This window comes from Amblyomma mixtum, chromosome 3 (assembly GCF_055824585.1).
Source record: "Amblyomma mixtum isolate Tamu chromosome 3, ASM5582458v1, whole genome shotgun sequence".
NCBI classification, from domain to species: Eukaryota; Metazoa; Arthropoda; class Arachnida; order Ixodida; family Ixodidae; genus Amblyomma; species Amblyomma mixtum.
In genome coordinates, this window is record NC_143014.1 from 293,176,993 (window position 1) to 293,202,598 (window position 25,606).

The 25,606-nt window shown below is 47.2% G+C and overlaps 1 protein-coding gene across 1 annotated transcript; it reads right to left on the reverse strand.

The window, feature by feature from the left end:
- Positions 1 to 456: 456 nt before the first annotated feature.
- On the reverse strand, positions 457 to 6,231 carry LOC149355188 (uncharacterized). The gene is made up of 4 exons (XM_089583687.1): positions 5,873 to 6,231; positions 4,810 to 4,962; positions 3,898 to 3,974; positions 457 to 2,811 (listed from the first exon to the last, which is right to left on the reverse strand). The coding sequence occupies exons 1-4, from the start codon at positions 6,084 to 6,086 to the stop codon at positions 1,750 to 1,752; spliced, it is 1,506 nt and encodes a 501-aa protein (XP_089439813.1). The 5' UTR covers positions 6,087 to 6,231; the 3' UTR covers positions 457 to 1,749.
- Between the last annotated feature and the right edge of the window lie 19,375 nt (positions 6,232 to 25,606).

A 25,606-nucleotide genomic window follows, 5' to 3' on the forward strand; every position in this document is an offset into this window, starting at 1 on the left:
TTGCAGCGGTGCAACAGTTCCCTCGCCCAAATTCTCAGAAAGACGTGCGCAGTTTTCTTGGGCTGTGCTCCTACTTTCGCCGTTTTATTCAAGATTTTGCCCTTATCGCTCGTCCCCTCACTGACCTCCTGAAGACGGACACAGACTTTACCTGGGGCTCTGATCAACAAAATGTGTTTTCCACGCTTGTCCGCCTGCTGACATCATCCCCGATTCTGGCACATTTTGATCCCGCGGCCCCTACTGAACTCCGCACGGACGCCTGTGGCTACGGGATCGGAGCCGTGCTGACTCAACGCTCCCGGGGCCCACACCACGTGGTTGCGTATGCTAGCCGCCTGCTTTCACCTGCCGAGCGAAATTACTCCATTACGGAACATGAGTGCCTCGCTCTGGTTTGGGCTGTAGCTAAATTCCGGCCATACTTGTTCGGGCGTGTTTTTTGGAAGTGGAAGAGGAAGTGGAAGTCGAAGTGGCCTCTGGCGTGAAAGGGTCGCACGAAGAAGAAGAGGTTGTTGGTGCTTCCTGCTGACGTTGGTGCTTTCTGATGCTCGCCGCTAGGAACTATTATCCTACCGCTTATAAATAAATGTAAATAGTATTTCCCCGTAACAATATATTCTACACTCTTTGTTCTTTCCACACCTTTCACATGACTAAGCAATAACAAGCATCATGTGCTTCAGCCATCTCATGCTGACTTATGGGAGACTAGCTGCCCAATTCTTAAATGAAGCACTTCAAGGTGTACACATACATAGATGGGTTTGCATGGCCACAAATAGGGTATGAATAAGAAGCGCTTCCAGCAAGTAAATGGGAACAGTCCACAGTCAAGGTAACAATCCCAAAGCATTTGCTTAATGAATGCAGTAAAACAACTGATTTTGTCAAATTTTGTCACCATGTTGACATGTTCATGCACAAATACAAAGGACTCATATTACAAGCACATCCAATGTGTTTCATAACGTGAACAAGGTGAATAATGTCCACAGAACAGCATGCAAGGAATGCACACACCCCGTAAGCAATGTGTGCCGTGAACATTGGGGTGAGACGGGCTGGGTTAGCAGGGCTAGTGGGAGTGGTTGCAAGTGTGCTTCCAGTTGTGCTTAACTGATATTGCTGGAATCATACTGAATGCAAGCAGTGTTCCCACTGACAACCTGCAATGGAATCAGACACGACTACATGCTCAAATGACTTTTGGATATTTCCCAAGTTGGATGCAAAATCTGTTTGCTGCAAGCTGGATTTTAGTGTGTTCTCTAATCTTGAATATGATTGCACCTTTTCAGTAATGTCAGTGTTAAAGCACATTTCACAGCACTGCCTACATTGTTGTCACCAAGAACATAACCAGCGAAAAAAGCTTTGTTTCACAACATGGTAGCATAAGCTTTCATCTATTCAGTGAGCACAGACATTAATATTCACTCAGCCATCTATCTTGCTGTTTTATCTCTTTTTCACCTATCTGCAAAGCAGGTCTTAAGCAGACAAAATAGAACAAAAAATGTTGCATACATGGGAGAGAGTCGTCAAATAGGTGCCAAGCAGGCAAAACACAACAAAGAATGCTGCAAACATAGAGGAGAGATGAAGCTCAGGAAATGGATAATGCATACAGCAGCTGGAAATAAAGAGCAAAATGTGCGTTTGACGAATGCAAGACTTCAAATAAGTCTGACATCACTTCAATGAAAGAATGCATAGAGGACTCATGGCTACTCACTTAAGTGATAACTAGAATCTTTCACTTGAAAGAATGGGAGATGAAAGGTTCACTATGCCAGCAATTATGATCAGTATTTGGTCAAGTGACCCAACCATCTCCCAGGGCACAGGGCTCTTTAGCACCTTGAAAACTTTCAATCTTTGAATGGCACGCTCCACGTGCACACGTGCCCGTGCAATTTTTAGAGTCTTATCAGAATCCTCAGCTGAGAATTGGGCTTGGTCACGCAGAAAAGGTGGCTGTATAACACCAAGCCCAAGCTGCCCACAAATGCCATCCAAGTTGAAACCTTTATCAACCATTACGTCATCCTGGAAACTGTCAAGCTTATTCAGCACGCCTGATTTCTCTACGCAGGCCTTGTCAGATGCCCTGCCTCCAAAACCTTTGCTAATGAAAGTTATTAGGCCGGCAGGTGAAACGCCAACAAGCACCTTGGCAGTGTGCGTCCCCTTGTAGTGAGAATATGTCAAAATCCGGCATGATGCACAATGAGATTTTTCGACTTCCACTTCTGTGCAATCCAGCACAATGCGCACTTCTGTAAATGCAGCAAAGTGCTGGGGCATATTGATCTGCACTTCTGCCCTGTCAGGCCACGGTACGGCTGCTTCAAGCACGGCTGCCATGCTCCGCAAAGTGCTGCTAAAATTCCTTGCAGCTGTGGACCTGCTGACACCAAACAATGTGGCCAGACATACAAATGGCAGGCATGTTTTTAGTCTAATGAGAACAAGCACAATACGGTCCAGAATGGGCATGCTAGTGTTCACGTTGTCAATTGCAGCAACTTCCTGAGCAATCAGCTGTAATATGCTCCTCGACTGCACGCCCATGAAGGCATTCACAGAACTGTCAGTGGTCAACAGTTGCACAATGCTAAATTTTTTTAGCGAAAGGTCCGAGTCCACTTGGACACCTACGTCCAGCAGCCTGTCTTCATTTAGCACTTGGTGCATGGAGCCTGCACCTGCAAGCTGCAGCAGTGCTTCTGCCATCTCACACCTCTGCTGTGTACAGCTCTCAGTGATAGAAGAGCCTGAAGCCGCTTCTGGAGTGCATACTGCCACCTGCGCAAGAGAAGTTTACAGTCAAAGTGTGAATAATATGACACACTGTCTTCAAAATGGCAAAAATGTTTAAATACCAACTGTGCTAGCTGTACACTTCTGGACAGAGGCCATGTACTTTCTGGTTTTAACCACAAAATGCCAGTAAGCATCCGCCAGTGAAAAAATTTCGGAATAAGTTAAAACTGAAAAACATCTGTTTTTGGTATGCTCATGCTATCATGCTAGTCAAGCACCCATTCTCAAAGAAAAACTTCCAATTTCCTTCCCTTCAGGGTATATAGAAACGGGCTGGCAAGCACTAAGAAATTCATGGCGGGGGGGGGGGGGGGGGGGGTACGCTCGAGGCTCTATCACGCCAGCTGCCAAAACGCACCTGCTTGCATCTAAGTTGATGAATATAGCAATGTGCCATCTGCGTAAATCTTTAATTCAGCTTCTCCCCAAGATTTATTTCAAACCAACAGGACTCATTTTTAGATGACACTCCTGTGTTCTTCTTGTGAGTAGTAGTAGGAAAGCTGCCGGATGAATCCAATCGATGCGAACAGATCTACTGGCTGGTAGTGTGGGGTCGACAAGTGCAAAATGATGGAGCTGACACCAGAGTTCCTCAGCTACCGGTAGTACACTGCGAGCGCTATTGTCCAGCTTCCTTTGTTTTGGAAACTACATTCATGTGACTGGCCAGCATTGGCCAAGGCGGCTTTGGACATTTTAGGATTTCTTGCGTAGAGCGCTAGTGTTGAGCAAGCAGTCTCAAAATTGCATGCTGTCAACGCAAAGGAGTGCGCTCGCATAGCTGACGACAGCCTAGGTATGCTTGTATATACTACAATTAACTGTAAATAGCATTTATAATAAACTGATTCTAAGACACAACAGAGGAGTCAACAAAACAGCCACTTCTGATGCAAATCACCTTAATAAGCATACTACCACTTACTGTGCTACATACTACCACTTACTGTGCTAGATGCGCAATAAAAAGTAGGATGGGATAATTGAACCCGTAGCCCTCCACAGGTTGTCATTTTGTATGTAGGGGGTGTATGACCAGAGAATGATAAGAATGGCAGTACTTACATCATTTGAGCTATCGATGCTGTCCACTTCACTTGGCAAGTCAGGCAGTGCTGAAGGAGGCTCCAAATTTTCGGGGGCTTTGCATAAATGAAATACAAGATTAGAGGTGTGAAAGTGGATCCAAAAATTTGACAACTGTGGCATCAGCTCAAATTGTAGCAGGGCAGGTAAACATGTGCAAGGGGTTTAATGTCCCAAAACAGTTCAGGCTATGAGAGAGACTGCAGTGGAAGGCTCCAAACAGTTTAGACTGCCTGGAACATTCACTGACATCATGCAGTATACAAGCACATAGAATTTCCCCTCCATCAAAACGTGGTCGCCACGGCTGGGTTTGAATTTGAATACTATGATTGAGTAGCTGAGCGCTAAAGATCTGATCCACCCTGCAAGGTTGAATGTAGGATATGGTACAATTAAAAAAGAAAGTGCTTCATCTTCACTGTTTCTCATGCACTTTCAATCTATAAATGCTTTCGATTATGGTTGGTTCCTTAACATATACTCATATGTCATAATGAGCCCCTAGTTCTTTATGCTTGTTCGCCCCAAACAATTGCATGATTGACTTCCCACCAGACAGTCGTGCGTCAAAGGCTTGTTACTAACTACACAGGATAGAGTATCATTCAGGGCGGCTACAAACAGCGTTCACTTCAAGGAGATAATTTTAAAGCTAGGACAACTATAGTGATGTTGAGTTAATATGGACATTGCTGCATGATTAAGAATAAAAATATTGGTCAGAAGCCAACTACATACTGTTTCATTCATCTACAGCACCTCTTGCTTATTTTGCCTCATTCTTACAGCAGGAAAAAAATGCAAAAGTAGACGTGGACATTTTACAGTCATTGGAAATCCATTGTGCAAAAAAAAAAAGATAAATATTAGAGACAAGCCCTGACATACCACGGCCATTCCTTGCAGATGCTCTTGCAGCACGGTCTGCTTTGGCTTGCACCCTGTAGCTGTCTTCGTGGTCATGAGTCCTCTTTGGCAGAAGCTGTGAAGGCACAGCAGTGCTGAGGAGTCTTCTTTTATCTGGCGTCCACACCTGGGGGTCTGGGAAGTACAAAATTAGTTTGCTATCTCATTTTCTTACTGCCCGACGCAGTATGCCCTACACCGAGTGTTAGAGATGACCGAAAAAAGGAAGGGGGAGCGAGTAAGGGCACTCGACGCACACACAAACTTGTGAGAATAAACAACGGATACATTGCAGTTACAAATCTTGTTCGCGCACTTCATAGGGCTCGCACTTACGCACGACCGCTCAGATCGCTCGCTCACCACACACTCTGCGCTGCGCTTCCTGCCGCCGACGCTGATGAGTCGACGCGCCGCACTCGCGGAAGCACAAACATCACAAACACAAACGGCGTCCTGACAGTGCCGGCAAGAGATAAGAGGATAGGCAGGCGATGCGGCATGCACTCTGGACCGACCAGCGCACCGAGCCAGATTCACGTGAGCGCCACTTGAGTCGAGGAAACGACTGCCGCCGTCTGAACGGGAGTAGGCGCCGATGTAGAATTGCGTCGTACGATCGCTTACACGAGCTCCTCAATATTCAAGGGTCACTGACAAACAACACAAGGAAAATTGACGTTTCGAGAGCGCTACAGCGTTCCCGCTCACGGTCCTAAAATTTCAGCACCGAAACTCCCGCATGCACCTATCAGATTGACACGGAAGCAACGGTGCAGAAGTCGTTAGCGGTTCCGCGCGTCAAGCTAGCATCGGCAATGTGGCCCTACAAGCAATCCTATGCATACAACTCTTTTGAGAAAGCAAACATAAAACATGACACGACTTAAGGTTTAATGGAGAGCTAAACACATAGCAACGAAATTGCCGAATTTCTTGCACTACTCCTCGCACCATTGCTCACACATGCGGCCAGTAGCATACATTAAGCATTAACCAATGGATTGGCATTTTGCTAACATATGCGAAATTATTTCATTCTTACCTGTGTTACTCCAGAAAAAATCTTTTGCGGTGAAGTGTGCACTGCAGACCTTCATTGGCGGCGTCACGGGCTTTCCCATCCGAAGTTTGACCGCCCATTCTTTCTTCAGTTGAGAATCTCGTGGGAAAGAATGTAGACTTATCTGGTTGCGGATGGCTCGGTTCGTACATTGAGGTACGCAACACATTCGTTTACTTTTGTATTTCTTTTCCATCGCCTCGGAAAGAAAGCAAAACAAAAGTTCGCCGATCGCAAAGCCGCCGAGAATGCACGCATTCACTTGTCAGTCCGTCCGCGAACCCTCTTCCTGGCGCTTCTCTCACTAGCCGCTAGGTGGCGCTACCATCTATGAACATTGCGAATACAAAGCCACGAAATACCCAAAGTGGCCGAATACAAATACCTCGGGATATGGCTAAACGAAGGGCATATATACACGCAAAAGCACGAACAGGCTCTTAGGGCAAATGGACGAAGAGACGCCGGGATAATGAAACAGGGCATTATGGGGGTACAACAAATATGAAGTACTAAGAGGTATTTGGAAAGGAGTAATGGTGCCGGGACTTACTTTTGGCAATGCGGTTCTGTGCTTAAGGGCAGAAGTTCAGTCGAGATTAGACAAATCAGAGAGCTGTTGGAAGATTAGCACTAGGTGCCCACGGCAAGACCACAAACGAGGCAGTACAAGGGGATATGGGCTGGGCATCGTTCGAAGCACGGGAAGCTAAGAGTAAAATACTATATGAAGAACGCCTGAGGAAATTGGACGATAACAGGTGGACAGCTAAGGTATTTAAATATTTATACAGAAAGAGCGTTGACTCACAGTGGCGGAAAAGAACTAGAAAACTAACCAGTAAGTATGCCGGTCATGAGGACGGAGAAAGAAAGAGCATTAAACGACAGGTTAAAAACGCGGAAGTTAAAAATTGGATGAATTCAATGGAAAAGAAACATAGCGTAGAACTATATCAATACGGGAAAAGGCAGATCAGGAAAGAATTTTTCTATGATGACTCAAGAGGCAGTGCCCTACTTTTTGAAGCTAGGTCAGGCTGTCTTAGAATGCACAGCTACAAAAAGAAATTAACGAAGAAGATGACACATGTGCAGAGTGTGGTAGATCTGTGGAAACAATTGAACACCTCATAATCAAATGTGATGGTATCCATCCGGATGTCGACGTAGGCACAGTCACTGTTCTTGAAGCCCTAGGGTTTAAAGATAACAATGGTCATGTAAATAAATCTGCAGTGGAAGTTAGCAAAAAGCGATTGGAGGATTGGCGGCTGAAAGCAGAGATGTGGCATAAGGTTAGAATTTTAGGAACCGTAGGTAAAGATGATGGCGATTTTCAATGAGAATTGCCAACACAGTAAACTAAAAATAACTAAAGAAAAGCTGAGCATATGGCAATTGCCACCCCCCCCCCCCCCGTTTCAATGGGGGCGCTCCTATCCATCCATCCATCCATACTGCACTTAGTTGGGCCTAAGAACTTGAGAATCGCCAAATTATCTGAAAAACAGGGGCTAGTTATCGCTTAAACCTCCACGTGTGGGCGACAGTGTGCGAAATAAAAGCGAACCGCTACCATTTGAGTGAGCTATCGCGTCGAAGAATCCAGCGGTGACATGTATTTATTGCGAAGCGGGCGAGCAGGGCGCCGCCATCTTGTCAACGCATCCCGCAACCCTCGATCGTGCTCCATGCGCTCGAGCAGGATCGCGGTCGATCGCGATTGAATTCGCCGTGTAGCAACGCCGGATCTGTATCGAGTTCAATTTCGATCGACTCGATCGCGATCGAAAGTACCCGTGTGACAGCAGTATAAAATGCCACCTGTCGCAAACTTCAGAGAAGAGCAGAAACCGAAGAGCGCAACAAAATAGCCGGAAACGGGCAACTCCTGACATAACAAAACGCTGTCACGCGGCTATGACGTATTTCCGTGCGCAGCAGCAGCGCACTAGCCGCCCTATCGCGCTGGTGCCACGCGCGTGGCACAAGCCCCTGCCTAAAACGAAATACATGTGTCGACATCCCAGGCCGATTTCGCAGGTAAAATGCACAGTCTTGAGCAAAAGTCAACACGCAGCCGGCGGCGGAGCTCAGGAAAACTAAGACAAACTGCATTGGAACGCCATCTCGCGACAGCTATCTGGGATCGAGACAAACGTGGCGGTGCCCCATTTCAACGGCAAGCATGTCAGATAGCTCGGCTTGATGCGTCGCGCTCCTTCTCGCCTAAACGCACTGGCGCGATATCCGTCACACTCCGGAGCAAGCGCCGGCCGTCCGTGGTATCTTGACCCCTGAAAAGAAAAAATTAAATAAAAAGGGCGCCACAGGTACGGTTCTGCTGCGGCACCGGTAGGCATTTCACCGAGCGGTAGCGCGACACACCGAAAGGATTCAACTTACATTCCTGCAGATAAGATGGGTCCCCCTTGAGCTGTCGCGACCCCTGTCCCTGTGGCAGATCCCGGAGGCCGTGCTACACCGCCATTCACTACAAAACAGTGCAGCCCGTCCTTTTCGTTAGGGACGTCACGAGTTTCAATCGACTGGAGGGAAAATTTTCGAATCTGCACGGGTGTCTAGTGAACGCTCTCATGCGTCGCGTGAATAAACTGCTTTCTTGCTTAGCCTGGCTACGGCCGTGGTCTTGTCTCTCTTCCTTCCACTGCCATGCCTGAGTGGGTGAAAAAGCGCCCCAACAAACACAACAAAAAACTGGAAAGTTGTGATGCATAGAAAGGCGTTTCATTTAGATAAATTATAGGGCTACGGATTACGCTTGCTGGTGCGAAGGCAGCCATGAGTTCTGATGCGGGCTGCTAACCCACTGACTTTAGCGCAATGTTCCCGAAGCGGTAAAGAAAAAGGCAAAAAGCTTGGACCGTAGAATTGGAGTACGCTCTCATTCCGTATTCCTTCCAGCTTCTTCCTTCTCGGTAGGTGATGCGCACAACTTTGATTTCAGGAAAATTTAAGGGATCATTACTAAATACAACGACAGCGTGTTTAAATCTTCCCGCCATCCCAAGCAACTCGATGTTACTATCCAGAGAACTTGCTTGAAAAAGATGACAGGGCGAAAGCGCGGGATTCATGCACCGTTGTGTGTGCTGTTAAATTCCTAAATAGCAAAATTACAACTAGCAAATGCCTAAATGGCAAAGTAATTTTGCGGCTAATTGCTTTGCGCTATTTGAGATTATTATATACGCGCTTCAGTTACGTTACAGTTAACCTCAAGCGACAGCTACTTATGAGATGAGATATAAATATATCTCCCGAATGCAAGTTCCTTTCAAAAAGCAGTGCGGCAAAGCAGTAAGAAGTCGAATGTCGGTTTCCCTTTCACTTCTTGTTCGTCTTTTTCTGAGTCCTTGATGTGCAGTATTATCAGCACCATAGCGCAAACAACCCTTCATGTTTCGGAATGCTTAGCGCCTAGCAGTTTAGACAGCACAGTGGTTGGCAGTGTTGTGAATGAAGCGCAAAAAGACATTAGACACAAAAGAGATTGGTGCACACATACGAAGTGCTTCGTAATTCGTATGTGTACTTTTCTCTCGTCTGTGCTCGAGGCCTTCTAGGGCGTTATTCACATCATGCGACACTACCTATCTCGCCAGGCGACCTTTTAGTAGTGAACTTCAGTTAGACTTTTTTATGGACAAATCCTGAATTTATTTGACAAATAGTACTCCAGTAAATATCACCAAAACGGCGAAAAAGAACAGTAACACTGGACGAAAAAATTTCAACAAAATTGTGAGATATATACATATTATTTACACGATGAGACCGTAAAAATAAAGAAGTCGATGAACCTAAAGCACAAGTAATGTTGAATAACTGCGAACGAAGCCGAATACACGAGGTCGGCCATCGGCGTAGTCCCCAACGCGCCCGAAATTGTACTTGTCCTTGAAGCGCTGGCCAAGGAGATCTTCAGCTTCAAGTACATAATCACGCCAGGGGCGCGGCTGGGCGCCGCAGCATACGCCCGCACGTTGCGTTAATTGAGGTCGAACGCCAGTGCTTGCCTCATCTTCTTTACTGTTACGACACGCTTCCTCATCCACCCTGAGGACGGCGAAGAGGAGCCCATCACTGACGTTCGACCTCCTTCCACCTGTGTGAGTGGCACTCCACAGACACCCAGCAGGTGACTGCGACGTCATGCTAGCCGTCGACTGCACCGGTCGTATACTGCACGACATCTGGTACGGGGACACAGAGGTCGGGTGGTACCAGGGCAGGAGACCACGAGCAGCAAGGTGTATGGCGAGGTGGAGTGGTCGAGCGCCAACGTGGGCGGAAACCAGGCGTAAGTCGACGAGGTCTTCCTCTTCTTCCGGGACCTGGAGGCAACCATGTCCACCAGGTTCATCAGCAGAGTCTCTCGCATGAAGATGGACTCGAGCAGTAGCATGGCCAGGTCCGCGGTGTTGGTGCGGACCACGGCAGCGCAGACGCCGAGCACGACGTACCCGGCCTCGACTGCGGTTACGACCGACCCGATTTCCAGGGTGACAAGCGCGATCACTTTTGTCGCCGGGTTCCGGCACCTCGCACAGATGGAGAATGGCAACAAGGTCGGTCTGGGCAAAATCGCGACGGCGTTTGAAAGACTGGGTGAAGAGCACGGCCTTCTCCGTTGTGCGGGTTTGATGAACGCTGGCCATAACCGCACGAAGAATGCACGTACCTCCCTTGACAAGTGGCCGCTCACCCCCTAGTAGCAAGGCTTGAAGCATGCAGGAGTGGTTCCACTGTGGCTGTTGCAACTCGAACCCGTAGGGGGGATGCGGCTTCATCGCAGCTTCCAGTAAAACAGGGGCGCTCCACGCTCGGGTACCACCGTGGGCTCGTGAGCCGCACCAGGCGTCAAGAAAGGCTCCGCCGTAGTACCAAGGGCCGAGGTCCTCGTCTCTGAGCACCGCCTGTGCCGCCTGAGTTGGTTCACCGGAGCGCTGGAACATCGTCGCGTTGCACCGAGAGGGGGGCAGGGAGGGCATAGTCCGCCGATGTCTTCGAGCAGAGCAGCAGCAATGACGTGGATCTTGGGAATCGAAGTCTCTCGGCGGGCAACACGAGACGTTCGTCGCGTGACCAGCGCCGAACGCGTTCGATGACATGTATACCGCTTCACGCACGAGGGTTCAACGTCCTCCCTTCATCTTTCTCTTTGTCGTGAGTACCTGTAATGGTGCCCATATGCCGACTGGTGTGCTTTTTCTGGGCACGCAATCACTCGATTGTGAACCCACAAGTTTTGCTGCAGCAAAATGCTGTTTTAAATTCCTACTTTTGCAAACCGTAAACTGTAGTTTTTTAATAGTGCACCCCTGAATAATGTTACCTACAAAACATTACGTTCCAGTTTCAAGCAGTTAAGGTGCCAACGGCAAGCAAAAATCACAATTTTCAATACCGAAACTGGAAAAACGGGCGCCAATACCGCCCACCGGAAGTGACGCATGTTTGAAACGGGAGTATGGCAGTTTCGAAGCGTCTGCTGGATGCGGCCCGTACAAAGCGCTGGTACCGGTGGCGCGCGCAGCACTTTGCTCAATAAATACTCGTTATGTATGAAAAAACGTATATTAAATCACATAACACGCATCTTAAATCGGATTAAACACCGCAGAAAAAGTTTTAAACGTGTTTCATGTGGATGATCGCGACGGGATGTTTGCCTGGCAGTATTCGATTACAGCCTGTGCAAAGTTCGTACATCGCGAAGGAAGGAGGCATATTCGAATTGAGGCCAAGTAGCAAAAGAGCTTGTATTATCACGTCGGCATTTTTGAGCGGGCACGCGAGCTAACAGCACATGTGCGCTGTGCTGCGCGTGCAGTGTAGTTATTGTCTTTATAAAAAAATACTAACACAAACAAGCGCTGACTATCAAATGTTTGTTTTTTTATTCAAGAACGAAAGACAGGCATCGAAAGGCTTACCAAGGCAACAAAAGTTACCTGGAAGGCACGTGGGAGGTCAGATAACCCAATTTCCTCTTGGATAATACAATGGAAGGGCTGCTGTTACACATCGTACCCTTGTAGTGAATACAGAAGGCCTCCATTACCTCGCGTGTTAGACTATCGCTGTGTCAGAACAGGATGTGCGTGTTCTTGTTATCAGGAACGCATTAGCAGTACTCCTTGCATCGATAAGAAGTATGGGCAAGGGGATCACTTTTTGCTCTGCTTCTGCGTAATCTTTCTCACGCTTGCGTTCGCATCTGCTGCAGTGGGCGCCTGTTAGGAAAAGGGATCATTTTTTCTTGTGTTCTCATGCTCCATTAGACGTTTGCTGACACACCTGCTAGTTTGACCAATGTACATGGAACCGCACGAGAAGGGGGACCTGATGACCCCCACATCGCCGGTCAGTCTTGAGGGTACCGTCTTCGCGGCAGCAGATACACTCGGTGCAAGACGGCATTATTGAGCATCGCGTAGAGCTGCACCCGCAATGAACGCGTGCATGTCGATTCCCTTTCAGACTAAGCAGACCTCTCCTTAGATCTCTGCCTGCTGTAAACAACGTGACGTCAAAAGGGAGTGCGTGTTTCGATGAGCAAAGCCGTGCACTTTAGCTTCTGAACCGGATAAGCTAGCTTGTGACCAGCGCTCCCCCGTCGTCTTTATTCTCCCGATTAGACACGCCCCCTTACCCTCTGAACATGGCATGCTTGGCCGAGAGGACCATGTAGAAACACGTATACATGCACTGATGATGTAGAGCGCAAGAGGTCTATTGACTAAGCTCTGCCCACAAAATGGGTTAGAGCGAGAGAGAAGCCTCAGACGCACACCATTGTTATCTTTTTCGAAAAAGAGAGTGAAATTCACGTTAAAACCTGTACTACAAACAGGTAACACCAGCTTTCGAGATCGAGTTAAAGGGATGCTGAAAGGTTTCTCAGAAAAATTGAAAGAAGAGATGCACTTTACAGTTTTCTACCCTCGGAATTCGAATTTCTCGTCGAAATTACGCACAGGAAAGCGCAAACCTATTTTATTTTGGCGAAAAGTGCAGCAGCAGCCTCAGGCGAGCTCGCGCGTCTCGTTGCCGCCTGTGATTGGTTGGGCGCCTCGTGACGTCAAAAATGGCGCTGGCTCGGTGGCCCGGCTCGGCCGCCGCCGCTACACATGAAGTGCGGCGCTCGGTGGTTCGAGGCTGTTGGTTTGCTTCTTATACGACGATGGAACACATCGAAGATTACCCAGAGTATCTTGGCGTCATCCCCTACATGTTAGAACCGATTGCAAAGAGCAAACCTCTCCAAGAAAGAAATGACGCTGGCGCAAGCCGCGTGATTTTGGCTCGAACGAAAGCGAAGTGTCAGCATCTCCACGTGTTGGAAATGACTTTGATAAGTATACTCTTCTTGCCAAACTACATTCAGAGATACAATGGATGAATTTTGAGGCGAGCAAATGTAGTATAGCACTGCTCCACGTAATTTTCCTGATACAATGTAAGCGGGATGCGATCATCGGCATTTTTGTCTTGCCGCTTCTCGGTTCTGCCGCAAATCTGCTTGTAATCCACACAGATCATTGGCATGCGCAAGAAGTTATCAGGCTCTTTTTGCACGCAAATTTTATGCTTGCACAACTTCATGGTCGCTGCATGCCGGCTCGGTTCATAACACACGCGTAAAACAAGTTCTGCGCGCTTTCCGACAGAACTCGTCTAGGTGACAAACGTGCGCCTTCCGTTCTGCGTGCCAAGATGGGAGCTAGCAGTAAATTAAAATCATTGTTTTGGCGAGTTGGTTCATGCTACATGTCCTTGTAAGAATACTTTCATCCGTTTGCGGCAGCCCCTATCGTGTTTGTTTTCAGATCTAGCGGCAAGTGATTTTTTCACTACTAGATGGACTCGTGCTGCAACCGAGCAGAACGAATCGCAAGGCTGGCTGTAACACACTTGGCGCACAATTATATAATATTATTATTAATGTATGAAGCCATGCGGCAGTCGGCAATTTTTTACGCCTACATGCGTTATTAGAAATGTATTTCTGGCAGTTGAGTGATGTCATTGTAAACACTCTACTTCCAAAATAGGTGTTCCTGTGTCCGCTGCATTCCAGTGGAGAATGAAGAAGACTGCTGGTGCTCCCAAGAAATACAGAAATTATCAGAAAACAGAGAGACGGTATTGCGCTGGGTTTCAGTTGAGCTGACTGTTGACAGGCCCAATGAACGCACTGTCGACAGGCTCTGGTGATAGTCTTCTTCATCACGAATGTGGTCAGAGCATAGCAGTGTTGTCTTTGACGGCATGAAATCCCTTCGCTTCACAGCAGCGACTCACTTCTCTGAGAACTTCTTATTTCGCGGGAAATAATGAAAGACCACATAGTCGCGGCCGCTGGAGTTCGAGCAGCCGAAGGCTGCGCAGAACGCCGGCATGATGGGTCCACCGCTTCATTCAATGCTGCACACGTTTCTGTACCTCACCACAAACATAAAAACGCACAAATACAGGAACACACGGCAGCTTGAGGCAGCTTATGATGGCACGCACGCAGAAACAAGCACGGTGGCGGAGGCTGCGAAGCGACGGACCACCGGTGTTTACGTCACCACTCCGCGGTTTCCGGTTTCGGCTCGCATCGTCAGAGTCATCAGCAGAGCTCGGCGGACGGCGGGGGACGGAGCCATGGAGTTTTTTTTCCTCCATGGACGGAGCTACCGCGCAATTTTAAACGGCCATTACGTCGCTCCTAAGCTATGAATCTGTAAAAAAATTTCACCCGCATGATTTATAAGGTTCCCACATCCACACGTGAGCATTTTAATGAATTCGAAAAACGCTTCAGCTTCCCTTTAAAGACAAGTAGCCGAAGGGTACAATGATGCTTTCCGCACTCCTTTCTGCAACCACGTACAACGTTGGCCGCGCACTGCGTCGACATGATGCTAGCAGTTAATTTTTCTCGAATACCCATCTTACAAGCCAGGTAGTGCGACTGGCCACAACTACGACCGGCCGCAGGGTCTTAGAAGATTTAAACATTAGCTTTCCGCAGCAAGTGGCTGAGAGACAAGATATACCTAAAGAGTGGAAGAACAAATTCCTTACGCTCCCGCTTCCCAAAAACATGCACCCGGAGCACCATCATGCTAGACGAGTGGCGAGGAGCAAGAAGATGAACGAGTGCTATTCAACAAAAGAAGGAGCCTTCTTCGTGGACGCTGCGGGTCCTGTACAAGGAATATCAACAATCTCAGTGGTGCACCAAATGCAAGTCGTGGACGGGCTTTCAGTTCGTAACGGGGATACACAGGCTATGGAGGAAGTAGCGATAGCCCTAGCCGCAACTCACTCCGAATCTAAATACATAGTTACAGATTCCCAGGTGGCTTATAGAAACTATATGCGTGGCAGAATCACGCCGCTAGCCTGCAAAATTCTTAGTCAATGTAGGACTTCAGCTGAACGGAAGGAATTAATATGGGTACCAGGTCACCAGGGAGTTGAAGGAAACGAGCGCGCACACGCTTCGGCCCGAGCTTGAGCCCGAGCCATTCAGCCCGAGTCCTTTTCGGCACAGTGCAAATTTTGTGGCCAGAAGGCAAACTTGTACCACATGGTATGGGCTTGTCAGAAAAATGACAGCATTGAGATCATAAATCAGCCAACGCGGGAGGGCTGGGAGGCGGCCCTGTCCAGCTCGGACCTCGAGGAACAACGAGCCCTCGTCGCCAGAGCACGGGCAGCGGCTTTCACCAACGGCGTCCCGGACTAGGGACGCGATTAACCTTCCCTTCAACTAAGGCTTTAATAAACGTTTTCATCATCATCGTCGGATACCATCGATCGCATCGCGGCGAAAACATCCAGAAACGCACCAGAAATAAAAAGGCCTACAAGGGGCGCTCACTCACTAGAGAACGCCTGAAACCGGCGAGCCAGCGTCTCATTGGTGCGTCATTTCCGGTCTTGAATGTTAGTTGACCAACACGCCGCTAGGGGACTGCGTCGTCTGCTACAAAGGTTTTTGAACGCTTCTAATTAAAATACTAGGTGCTTCACAGCCCTAATATTAAAAATAAATATTGTTCACAACCTGAACAATATGTCGAGCGCAAAATTAGCGTAAGTAAACTTTTGGTCAAGTAGGGACATTATTCGGCATAAACGTCAATGTAATCAATCCCTTCGTGACATCTCCGAAGAAGAGTAGAAAGAAACGAAGAAGAAGAAGTAGATTCACGGCGCAGATTAAGAACTCTCTGGCTTCCAACCACACAAAGTCAATAGTGTTATCTCCTCAGGAGGCTTAGCAAAACCTTGAACGTAGTGCTCAGGCTTTATGTTTAGGTTTCGCTTTACGTTTCGAGATGCAGGAAACGGAATGTTTGCACACACTCGCCCCGAGCTCGGGCTACACTGAGGTCGATGGGTCGGAGCTCCTGTTAATTGTCTCCTCAATGCAGTCTGCCGCCCGAGATCTGATGGGGCTTCTGTGGGCATGTTGAAGATTTTAGCGTTAGACTTCACAACTCACCTGGATTTCGTAAATGCGTCATCGGATAAAACGTCGATTCCTCACAGTTGGAAGATTGCGAAAGTAATTTTGCTTTTGAAAAATACATTTCAATTAGACAATATACGGCGAATTGTTTTACCCTGAAATTCAGTTAGGTTGATATAAAAAGTAGTACACAGTCGCCTCACAAAGCATGTTCGTTGCATGAAGGCGCTAGACACCGCAGCGGACACGGGACATAGAAAGAAGACGACACAGGGCGGTACTTGCAACTAAAATTTTATTTGAAACTTCATGGCTTTATAAAGACAGAGGCACGTGTGATCTTACAATCAGGTAAAAAAGATGAATGAAAAGCAACAGATAGCAAAACCTAACTGACAACAATGCACAGGAAAGATATGCGCGTCACAATGTACAGAAATCAGACTTTAAAACGTTATGCAAAGCTCATCATGCGAGTCACAATCTACATAAATCAGAAGTGTTAAAAACCGTCGACCGCATGTGGAAGCAGAAAAACCACAAGACAAAGGAAGAAAAAGAACGTTAAAAGGAAGCCACCCAACCTGTTACCTGTCAAGGAAACCCAGTTCTTTTTGGAGGATGGAAACCGAAGGCGAACTAACGCATTCATCCGGTTGCGAGCGCAAGATGGCAATGGCCTCCACAATCTCTCTCTCGAGCTGCCCCTTCCTTCTTCCAACAATCTGGGTCTGGCTGAACTGAGGGCAACAACCCCGACACTTGCGGCAATGAACAGGCAGATTCGAACCCCCCGCCTCCCCCAAGGAACGCGCATGTTCTCTCAAGCGGTCATTTAAGCACCTACCGGTTTGTCCAATATAAACACGCCCACAACTGAGGGGGATCTTATAGATTACCCCTGTTGCACATGCGACACGCTTATTTTCTTCCAAATGTTTCTTGCCGCAAGTTCCTCGAAACGAGTCCCCTTTTCCCACTAGATTGCATAATCTAGAGAGCTTACAGGGTGCCGAAAATACAATGTCGATGCCATATTTGCCTGAAATCTTTTTGAGATTATGTGAAACCCTGTGCAGGTAGGGAATGACTTCCACTTTTTTCTGGCCGGCAGGTTCTTGGGAAGCAACTTTTTTCTTTTTACTGAGCTTATTGGCCACTGTTTCAGCAACCGCAGTTAACAGAAACCTCGGGTACCCTGCCTTTTCCAGCCGCTCTACTTGAAGGAAAAAACTGGACTTCAACATATGAGTGCATGATTTTAAAACTGCGGATCTAAAACAGGAGGAGGCAATACCCCGCTTTACCACCTTGGAGTGGGAGGAATCAAAAGGCAGCAATGCTTTCTTTGACCTAGGTTGGAAGGCCCAGCACACATGATCACTTCTGTTAAAAGATAACTTTAAATCTAGAAACTGAATGGATCCGTTTTGTGGAAGTTCTAGAGTGAATTTAAGAAATTGTGAACAGTTTGAGAATACCCTTAAAATCATGCCAGCTACTTCTGTCAAAGAGTCATGAGAAGAAAGTTTCAAAATAATTAAAAAGTCGTCTACATATCTGATGATCTTTGCTATGAAAGGTTGGGTTAGCTTGAGCTCGAGCACTCGACCTAGACGCGCAAGAAATATTTCACACAGCACTGGCGCGACACTGGAACCTATACAAATTCCTTTTTTCTGCACATACAATTTCTCGCCAAAGGAAACAAAAGTAGAATCAAGATAAAAAGCGAGCAGCTCCATAAAAGAATCAGGCGACACACCACAGGTATTCTGGAATCCAACCACGCCGGTAACGTCAATCAGTTCTCTTACTGCACTGAAAAGTTCATCGTGCGGAATCGAGTAAAACAACTCTTCCACGTCGACGGACAACGCACAGTTGGCACTTGGAACACCAGAATTCAATGCTGCAACCAAGGTGTCAGACCCAGCTATCTTGAAAGGATCATCAGGCTTTAGTTGTCCCAAATGTGTTTTAAGGAACTTGCTTACTTGGGCCTGCCAGCTTCCTCTTTCTGTAACTATAGCCCTGAATGGGCACAGATCTTTATGCGTCTTTGCCGTGAAGAAGATGCTCAGAACGTTCAAATCACATCCCAGCACCTGTTTTGATAGCTTCTGTAGGTTGAGTTTATCTAAAAGAGCCACTGCCCTGCTCTTAACTTTGGAAGGTTTTTGAGATACAGGCTTAAAGTTCTTACTCACGGCACTGATGGCTTTTTCTTCAAATAGGCTCTGCGGAAGTAGCAGGCCCAAGTAAGCAAGCTGGCAGGCCCAAGTAAGCAAGTTCCTTAAAACACATTTGGGACAACTAAAGCCTGATGATCCTTTCAAGATAGCTGGGTCTGACACCTTGGTTGCAGCATTGAATTCTGGTGTTCCAAGTGCCAACTGTGCGTTGTCCGTCGACGTGGAAGAGTTGTTTTACTCGATTCCGCACGATGAACTTTTCAGTGCAGTAAGAGAACTGATTGACGTTACCGGCGTGGTTGGATTCCAGAATACCTGTGGTGTGTCGCCTGATTCTTTTATGGAGCTGCTCGCTTTTTATCTTGATTCTACTTTTGTTTCCTTTGGCGAGAAATTGTATGTGCAGAAAAAAGGAATTTGTATAGGTTCCAGTGTCGCGCCAGTGCTGTGTGAAATATTTCTTGCGCGTCTAGGTCGAGTGCTCGAGCTCAAGCTAACCCAACCTTTCATAGCAAAGATCATCAGATATGTAGACGACTTTTTAATTATTTTGAAACTTTCTTCTCATGACTCTTTGACAGAAGTAGCTGGCATGATTTTAAGGGTATTCTCAAACTGTTCACAATTTCTTAAATTCACTCTAGAACTTCCACAAAACGGATCCATTCAGTTTCTAGATTTAAAGTTATCTTTTAACAGAAGTGATCATGTGTGCTGGGCCTTCCAACCTAGGTCAAAGAAAGCATTGCTGCCTTTTGATTCCTCCCACTCCAAGGTGGTAAAGCGGGGTATTGCCTCCTCCTGTTTTAGATCCGCAGTTTTAAAATCATGCACTCATATGTTGAAGTCCAGTTTTTTCCTTCAAGTAGAGCGGCTGGAAAAGGCAGGGTACCCGAGGTTTCTGTTAACTGCGGTTGCTGAAACAGTGGCCAATAAGCTCAGTAAAAAGAAAAAAGTTGCTTCCCAAGAACCTGCCGGCCAGAAAAAAGTGGAAGTCATTCCCTACCTGCACAGGGTTTCACATAATCTCAAAAAGATTTCAGGCAAATATGGCATCGACATTGTATTTTCGGCACCCTGTAAGCTCTCTAGATTATGCAATCTAGTGGGAAAAGGGGACTCGTTTCGAGGAACTTGCGGCAAGAAACATTTGGAAGAAAATAAGCGTGTCGCATGTGCAACAGGGGTAATCTATAAGATCCCCCTCAGTTGTGGGCGTGGTTATATTGGACAAACCGGTAGGTGCTTAAATGATCGCTTGAGAGAACATGCGCGTTCCTTGGGGGAGGCGGGGGGTTCGAATCTGCCTGTTCATTGCCGCAAGTGTCGGGGTTGTTGCCCTCAGTTCAGCCAGACCCAGATTGTTGGAAGAAGGAAGGGGCAGCTCGAGAGAGAGATTGTGGAGGCCATTGCCATCTTGCGCTCGCAACCGGATGAATGCGTTAGTTCGCCTTCGGTTTCCATCCTCCAAAAAGAACTGGGTTTCCTTGACAGGTAACAGGTTGGGTGGCTTCCTTTTAACGTTCTTTTTCTTCCTTTGTCTTGTGGTTTTTCTGCTTCCACATGCGGTCGACGGTTTTTAACACTTCTGATTTATGTAGATTGTGACTCGCATGATGAGCTTTGCATAACGTTTTAAAGTCTGATTTCTGTACATTGTGACGCGCATATCTTTCCTGTGCATTGTTGTCAGTTAGGTTTTGCTATCTGTTGCTTTTCATTCATCTTTTTTACCTGATTGTAAGATCACACGTGCCTCTGTCTTTATAAAGCCATGAAGTTTCAAATAAAATTTTAGTTGCAAGTACCGCCCTGTGTCGTCTTCTTTCTATGTCCCGTGTCCGCTGCGGTGTCTAGCGCCTTCATGTCTCACCAACTGGCCTACACAGCTACCCTCCTAAGTTATGTTCGTTGCGTTAACGGCCGCAGCTCCGCACAGGTTGGCTTTCGTCGCGGTTGTTCCATATGGTCCGCTCATGAGGATCTCGAAAGCCGAATCCGACCTTCACTGCGCAAGAGGGAAGTTTCGGCCTTGGTGACACTTGATGTTGCTAAGGCCTAAAAAAGCGTGGAACAAACGGTCCTTCTTAGCAAACTTGCTCAGCTATATCCACTGTACTACGTTTATGCCTGAATTTGTGAATTTTAAAAGATTTTCCGTCTGTACAGATGGCGCTTTCTGTTCTAATACCTATATTCAATCAAGAGGTTTGCCGCAAGGATCTGTTCTGTCACCGCTGCTTTTTAACATATTGGTTCTGGACATCCCCATTCATCCTAATATTACAGCTTTTGTATACGTGGATGATATAGCTTTTTTTGCCTCAGCTAAGAATATTCATGCTCTTTACCAGTGTTTGCAGGCATACCTGAATGTTCTCGAAGACTGGTTGGACCAAGTTAATTGATCACTTAAAGGGATACTGAACCAAGCTTTTGGAGCTGCTCTTTTGCATGTAAACAAAAGCTTGACTGCTAAAATTGATAAATATGACAAGCATTTTAGCGAAAAAGGCGGATAACTTGCTTTTTTTAGCGATTTATTGCCGTATCGTTGCACCTGGTGGCCGCCTGTGGAAGCTGCCACTAGACGTCATAACACCCGCGCGCCCACCGTTCCCGCAGAAGCACGATTGCCATCGCTACTCGCTGCTTTTCTATGTCTGTCGTCTGCTCACGGCGTACACAGATATGCCAAAATGTTAATCGATGCTGTCTACATACCATAACATTATGCATGCTTACCTCCGCTAAATGCAGCTACTTTGTCCGGACCTTGTGCCATTTCTAGCATTCTAGCCTTTAAAACAGAAGCCCGACGATGTTCACACTAGTGGCGCCATCTGGTGGTTAGGAGGGGAAGCATTGTTGTCAACAAACCGACACCCCTCTTAGCCTAAAGGGGGCAGAATCATCACTCTAAATAAAAAATAAAGCAAATTTATTACTCTCAAGTTTTCTTATGTGCAACAGCAGATGAAGCGAAAGACTGGTGGCCCATTTATGGCCAGTGAACGCGCTGAAGAAGCCAGTAACAACGACGCAACCAGTCCGAAGCGAGGTTAAATGCATCGAAGGGCGCCGCCATATTTGTCGCCGCGGGAGGGTCCCATGACGTCACGCTTTTCACCTCGCGCCGACCGGGAGGGCTTGGCGCGCGCTCATGAAACATCGAAAATAAAACCATCCACTGAAAAATATGCGCAGTGACGACTAGATTTCGGTGTAATCACATTCCGAGGATCTATATTCAGCCTTTTTGTTCAATTCTCAGATTTTGCTTCAGTATCCCTTTAAGGTCAGCAAGTGCGGCGAGCTGGTATTGCCGCCATACACCCCTTTGTACATCATCATCATCATCATCAGCCTGACTACGCCCACTGCAGAGCAAAGGCCTCTCCCATGTCTCTCCAATTAACCCTGTCCTTCGCCAGCCGCGGCCACCATATTCCCGCAAATTTCTTAATCTCATCCGCCCACCTAATTTTCTGCCGCCCCCTGCTACGTTTGCCTTCTCTTGGAATCCACTCCGTTACCCTTAAGGACCATCGGTTATCTTGCCTTCGCATTACATGCCCTGCCCACGCCCACTTCTTCCTCTTGATTTCAACTAGGATATCATTAACGCGCGTTTGTTCTCTCACCCACTCCGCCCGCTCCCGATCTCTTAATGTTACACCTATCATTTTTCCTTCCATAGCTCGCTGCGTTGTCCTTAAGCTGAACCTTCTTCGTTAGCCTCCACGTTTCTGCCCCATAGGTGAGTACCAGTAAGATACACCTGTTGTATACTTTTCTCTTGATGGATATTGGTAAGCTACCATGCATGATCTGAGAGAACCTGCCATATGCGCTCCACCCCATTCTTATTCTTCTAGTTATTTCCCGCTCATGATCCGGATCTGCGGTCACTACCTGCCCTAAGTAGACATATTCTCTTACTACTTCCAGCACCTGGCTATCAATTGCGAACTGCTGTTCCCTTGCTAGGCTGTTGAACATTACTTTGGTTTTCTGCATGTTAATTTTTAGCCGCACTGTTCTGCTCTGCCTGTATAATTCATTGGTCATGCTTTGCAGTTCATGTCCTGAGTGAGCAAAATGGTGGTTTGAGCTAGTTGGTACATCTTTAAAATTTCACCAGCGCTGCGACTAGGAACAAGAACAGAGAAGGAAGCTGTCCTTGTCCTTGCGCTTGTCCTTGTCTTCCTTCTCTGTTCTTGTTCCTAGTCGCAGCGCTGGTGAAATTTTAAAAAAGTCCTGAGTGACTTAACAAGGTAATGTCATCAGCGAATCGCAAATTACTTAGGTATTCTCCATTAACTCTTATCCCCCACTGTTCCCATTTCAGGCTCCGGAATACCTCCTGTAAAAAGGCAGTGAATAGCATAGGCGAGATCACGTCTCCCTGCCTGACACCTTTCCTTATTGGAATTTTATTGCTGACTTTATGGAGAACTATGGTAGCTGTGCAATCGTTATAAATATTTTCCAATGTTTTCGCATAACACTCTTCTACACCCTGATTCCGCAATGCCTGCATGACAGCTGAGGTTTCTACTGAGTCGAATGCTTTCTCGTAATCAATGAACGCTATATATAGGTGCTGGTTATATTCTGAGCATTTCTCTATCACCTGATTGATTGCGTGAATATGGTCCATTGTCGAGTATCCTTTACGAAAGCCTGCCTGGTCATTTCGTTGATTAAAGTCTAAGGTTGTCCTGACCCTATTAGCGATTACCTTTGTAAATACCTCGTAGGCAACAGACAATAAGCTGATCGGTCTGTAATTCTTCAAGTCCTTGGCGTCTCCTTTCTTATGAATTAGGATAATGTTAGCGTTCTTCAAAGCTTCTGGTACTCTCGAGGTCACAATGCATTGCGTATACAGGGTGGATAGTTTTTCGAGCACAATCTCTCTCCATCCTTCAACAAATCTGCTGTTATCTGATCCTCACCAGCTGCTTTCTCCCTCTGCATTGCTCCCAAGGCTTTCTTTACTTCCTCCTTTGTTACTGGCGGGATGTCCCATTGCTGAGTTCCACTGCCTCTCTCAGTAACATTCTGATTGCAATCACTACTGTATAGATTTGTGTAAAATTCTTCGGCTACTTTAACTATCTTATCCATATTGCTAATGACATTGCCCTCTTTGTCTCTTATCGCATCCATCTGATTTTTACAAGTCTACCGCTCCACCCCAATTCCGCAGGTGGAGGCGGTTAAATTCCTAGGTGTTACTTAGCACCCAAGTTTGGACTGGCTTCAGCATATTACGAATAATGTTATTAAAGTGGAACGTGCTCTCAGGTATCAGTGACGCTTCTGCGATGCAGAATCCTGCACCTAAATTTGTACTTACGCAGATGGGAGTTCGCTACGACAAACATTTGTGACTCATGTGGAGAAGTTTAAACAATAGACCATTTTATACTCTTTTGCCGGCGGTTTGCATTTCACAGCAAGCAGTATTTGGAAGTCCTTCCTTCGAGGTTAGGACTCCCTTTGTCTCTACCAGTTCTTCTGTCGTTCAGCGCGAGCGCCAAGGGATTCTCGTGAACAAGTGTTTGCGGCTACCTTCATGATTACATTATTGCATATGGTAATCATGGTAATCATCCCTGACCCACTCTGCCCTCTTCCTGTCCCTTAACTGTTCCACCTATCATTTCCCTTTAATTCCGGGCGGGGATATAAGTCTTGAAATTTAGGCCACATAACGCTGCGACAGGAGTGGCGGCAACACCGACCATGATCCTCCGAAGTGCAACCACGGTGCACGTGTAAAACCGCGGGGAAGGCCTTCCGCACAGGGAGGGACAAGAGCACGTGCGTGGCGCCAGTGGTGCTCCGTTCTTTTTAAAGTGAGGGTAGCATCATCAAGATTGAAGAGCCGAGGCATTGACGAGGTCAGGTTCGCTAGGAGGGTCGCAAAATCTGCACGGCTTTGGGAACACAGGTGGTCACGAGGGACGCACTCAATACGAACTGGCTACGGGGTGTCAGCCGCCAGACGATTGATGTTTTGGCAAATTTCTGGGCTGCGACTGAGGCTTCGGAGTAGCCGCGTTGCTGGAAGGGCGTCGATGCGGATGGAAATGCGGACTGTAGGGAGCATGGCAATGGCGGCCACAGAGCAAACCGCCTCTTGAACAGCAATGAGCTCAGCATGGAAGAAGGTAAAAGGAGGTTCCGGTAGTCGAAACTTGGACAGTAAACTGCGTTTTCTCTTTCACAGGCCTGGGTGCTTGCATCCACGTAAATCACGATGGAGCCGGTGATAATCTCGCCCAGTAATTCGATCGCGAAGGGGCGACGCCGCATAAGTTAATGTTGCTCGACGTATATCTGTTGGTTTGCTGACACTCAGTTAATAAAAATGCAAGCGACGAAGAACTGGCCGTGGCGGCTGCTGAATGGAGTCCGATCAAGCATCAGCCCTGCGCGCTCGGGCATCGTGACGCTGAACCAGCCCGCCTGATGCTGTGATCTGTGCATTTGCGTGGAAGTCAAGTGGTTACCCTCATTGCCTCTCGATTAACGGCTTCAAGGCGATCCCAAGGCGATCCCTCGCCAAATGCTGGAATTGAGCTTGGCAAACGATGTGCGGTTGCAAAGCTGTACTCACCTGTTGCCATGCAACACACGAGGGGGGGGGGGGGGGGGGATTTATGGATCTTCTTGGCGGGGGAGGGGGGAGGGGTTCCGCAGTGCATTTCTTGGACTTTTTTTGCGAACAAAGTTTTGTTCAATATTGTCCTATGTCCCCGCCTTCCCCGTCCACTTTTAAAAAGGCGCCTGCATATCAGCGGGCGCCGCCCATTTTGGAGCCATTGCGTCATAACTTACCAACGTCTGGATCGCCTGTTTCTTATCTCGAGAAACCCAAGCAGCCTCCGATCCGGACTGGTGGATTGTCAAATCAGAATTTTAACTCGATAGCTTCATTGGAGACATTGTAGTTGCAGCGAGTTTGTTGGAGGCCGATCCTAGTTTCTTCGTTTGTGTAATGTCAGG

Coding starts and splice junctions, on each gene's coding strand:
- LOC149355188 (XM_089583687.1), bottom strand. CDS start 6,086: ATGGAAAAGAAATACAAAAGTAAACGAATGTGTTGCGTACCTCAATGT. Junction 3,975..4,809: donor ATCTGCAAGGAATGGCCGTG/GTATGTCAGGGC, acceptor ATTTATGCAAAG/CCCCCGAAAATTTGGAGCCT. Junction 2,812..3,897: donor GCATCGATAGCTCAAATGAT/GTAAGTACTGCC, acceptor TCTCTTGCGCAG/GTGGCAGTATGCACTCCAGA.